General features: G+C 49.4%; 1 protein-coding gene across 2 annotated transcripts in view; it reads left to right on the top strand.

Moving 5' to 3' along the window:
- POC1A (POC1 centriolar protein A) overlaps positions 1–2950 on the top strand; it is a 91140-nt gene that overhangs the window by 5080 nt on the left and 83110 nt on the right. For both annotated transcript variants that reach the window (XM_012804926.2, XM_023513059.1), the window contains exons 3-4: positions 905–1076; positions 1473–1652. In XM_012804926.2, coding sequence (XP_012660380.2) covers positions 905–1076; positions 1473–1652 — 352 coding nt within the window. The remainder of the gene's footprint in view (positions 1–904; positions 1077–1472; positions 1653–2950) is intronic.

Below are 2950 nucleotides of genomic sequence, written 5' to 3'. Positions count from 1 at the left end.
GGGCCTGGGCTGGATTCGAACGCGCCACCTTAGTTGTATGTGGCTGGCGCCTTAGCCACTTGAGCCATAGGTGCCGAGCCAGTTTTTCTATTTTTTGTAGGGACATGGTCTCACCCTTGCTCAGGCTGGTCTCAAACTCCTGAGCTTAAGCAATCCATCCACTTTAGCCTCCGAAAGTGCTAGGATTACAGGCATGAGCTACTGTGCCTGGCTAATTTTTCTATTTTTAATAGAGACAGGGTCTCATTCTTATTCAGGTTTGTCTTGGACTTGTAAGCTCAAGAGATCCTCCTGCCTCAACTTCCTCTTTGGAGTACTAGGATTACAGGTGTGAGCTCCTGCACCTGGCCTTTTACACAACTTTTATGAGTGCACTTTCTTGTTCTCAAGGACAAGGCTTGCCCCTTCATCTTATTATCAAGGCTTCTGCCAGAGGCTGCTGCCCTAATGGTGTGCTGTAGGCTAAGAGGGAACTGAAATCATTTTTGGTCTGTTTTGGGGACTTCCTCTAGGCCTCTTATTGAGTTGGCCTCTCTGAATAGGTTGGGGTAGCACTCCTGTATTGGGAGGACTTGCTCTCTTGTGCCCTTAGGGTGTGTCTCTAGGGACACCTAGGGCCCTGTGGTGATAAGTTTTTCCAGAGCTCTCACTTGTAGCCCTGTGTTGGTACATGATGGGCCTTTGTCAGTCTTATTCTCATGTGGGCATACTGCTTGGAGAATTGCTGGGCCCTCTAAATTGGTAGTGGGCAGTCACTGGAGGTGTGGCCTGCTCTGTGGGGAGCCTTCTCACTGCCCTGCTTGTGGATGCTGGGGAAGGTGGAACTCTCCCTGCCTCCTCAGAGTCCTGGCGCAACTTGAGGCCTACTGGAGTTGAGGTTCATAGCATCACCTACTCTCCTCAGCCAGTGGCTCCATGGACTCGTGCCTCATGGTCTGGCACATGAAGCCCCAGTCACGTGCCTACCGCTTCACGGGCCACAAGGACGCTGTCACCTGTGTGAACTTCTCCCCTTCGGGACACCTTCTTGCCTCAGGCTCCCGAGACAAGACTGTCCGCATCTGGGTACCCAATGTGTGAGTTGTAGACTTTGAGGGGCTTGTCAGAGTCTGGGACCCTATGCCAGAGTTGTCCTACTCCTACCTTGGCTTGGGAGTAGTCACAATGGGAAGTCTACCCCTTTTCTGAGGAGGTACCATGAGAGGCTGGATCTTCATTTGAAGCCCTCTTCTCAGTTCTGGGCTGATCCTAGCCATCCTTGAAGAAATACTACCTGATCCTGCTCGCATGTGGATGGGGGGCAGGGGTGGTGTTCTGTTCCTGTAGGAGAGGTTTTGCCCTTTCCTTTTGGGAACTGGGGTACTTAGGTTTGACTGATTTTGGGAAGGGTATCTGTGGGGGAAGGAGAGCTTTGATATAGTTGTGTACCCTCATGTAACAGGTTTCCTGACTTTTGATACCTATCCTTGTAGCAAAGGTGAGTCAACTGTGTTTCGTGCACACACAGCCACAGTGAGGAGTGTTCACTTCTGCAGTGATGGCCAATCCCTTGTGACAGCCTCTGATGACAAGACAATCAAGGTGTGGTCAACTCACCGCCAGAAATTTCTGTTCTCCCTGAGCCAGCATATCAACTGGGTCCGCTGTGCCAAGTGAGCATTGCCCTGTCTGGAGACCTTTAGAGGGATCTGGGGGTTGAAAGACGGCTTCAAGGGGCTGCTGAGTGCTAGCTTGTGACCTTGGACTAGTTACTTACCTCTCTTTAATCTTTCTGACCTGTTTCCTTATCTATAAAATGGGAACAATGAAAGTTCCTACCTTGTAAATTTTTTGGGTTTTTTTAGAGACAGAGTCTCATTTTGTCACCCTCAGTAGAGTACTGTGGCATCACAGCCCACAGCAACCTCCAGCTCCTGGGCTTGGGCAATTCTCTTGCCTCAGCCTCCCAAGTAGATGGGACCACAGGCACCCATCACAATGCCAGGCTATTTTTTTGTTGCAGTTTGGCCAAGGCCAATTGAACCTGCCACTCTCGGTATATGGGGCTGGCGCCTTACTCACTGAGCCACAGGAGCTGCCCAGCCTTGTAAGTTGTTGAGAAGTTCACTGAACTGATGCATGACACATAAGTTAGTCTACTGTCATCCCTGATGACCCTCTGACTATGATGACATAGCACAAGCCAAGTCAATAGGGATAACTTAGGAGCAATAGTAACTGCTAAGGATATGTCAATACTGTTTGTACATTTTCTTCCTGATCCTCATGAGAGTTCTGCAAGTTAGGGGGTACCATATACATTTAGCAGATGAGGAAACAGAGGCTCAGGGCAGTACAGTATCTTGCCCCAGAGCACATGGTAGGTAAGTGGAGATCTGGAGTTTGTACTTGAGTCTCTGACAATAAGGCTTGCCTATTCCTGTGGGGTGTTCTTTTTAGAGATTGATTTTGTGCCTGAGCTGGTGCTGGGGAAGGAAGGGGGTCTAGGTCTTTGAGGGGGTTTGGCCTAGAGGCTTTCCCTCTCTTTGACTCAGTGCTGTGTGGATGAGGGGCTAGGTGACCCAACAGACCTTTCAAGGTCTAAGAATACAGATAACAGATATGGCTACTTCTAGTTTTTTTGATTCCTTTCAGCAGAGCTTTCTCATGTGTCAGATACCTTTGCTTCAGAGGAAGGGGTTGGGTGTGACCAGAGGATACCAGGGAACCATGGGAGTCAGAGGTTGAGGACCATTGAGCTGTGTTCTTCTGGGGACCCCCTGCAGGTTAATCATTGTCCAGGGTACCTTCCTTCCTTTGTCCTGGAAAGCCTCTAATTGTTCTTTGAGGTCTTATGACCAGAGTCCTGAGAATAGGAGGGGCTGGTTGGCAAACTGAAGATCATAAGCCCACACTGGGCCTTTGGTGGTGCAACTCCGGGACATTCCTGCCTTTTTTTTTTTTTTTTTTT

Source organism: Otolemur garnettii, unplaced genomic scaffold (genome assembly GCF_000181295.1).
Source record: "Otolemur garnettii isolate 467f Iridium unplaced genomic scaffold, OtoGar3 scaffold00032, whole genome shotgun sequence".
Taxonomy (NCBI): Eukaryota; Metazoa; Chordata; class Mammalia; order Primates; family Galagidae; genus Otolemur; species Otolemur garnettii.
The sequence above is the reverse complement of the archived record's forward strand: the minus strand, read 5'-3'. Positions and strand labels throughout refer to the sequence as shown.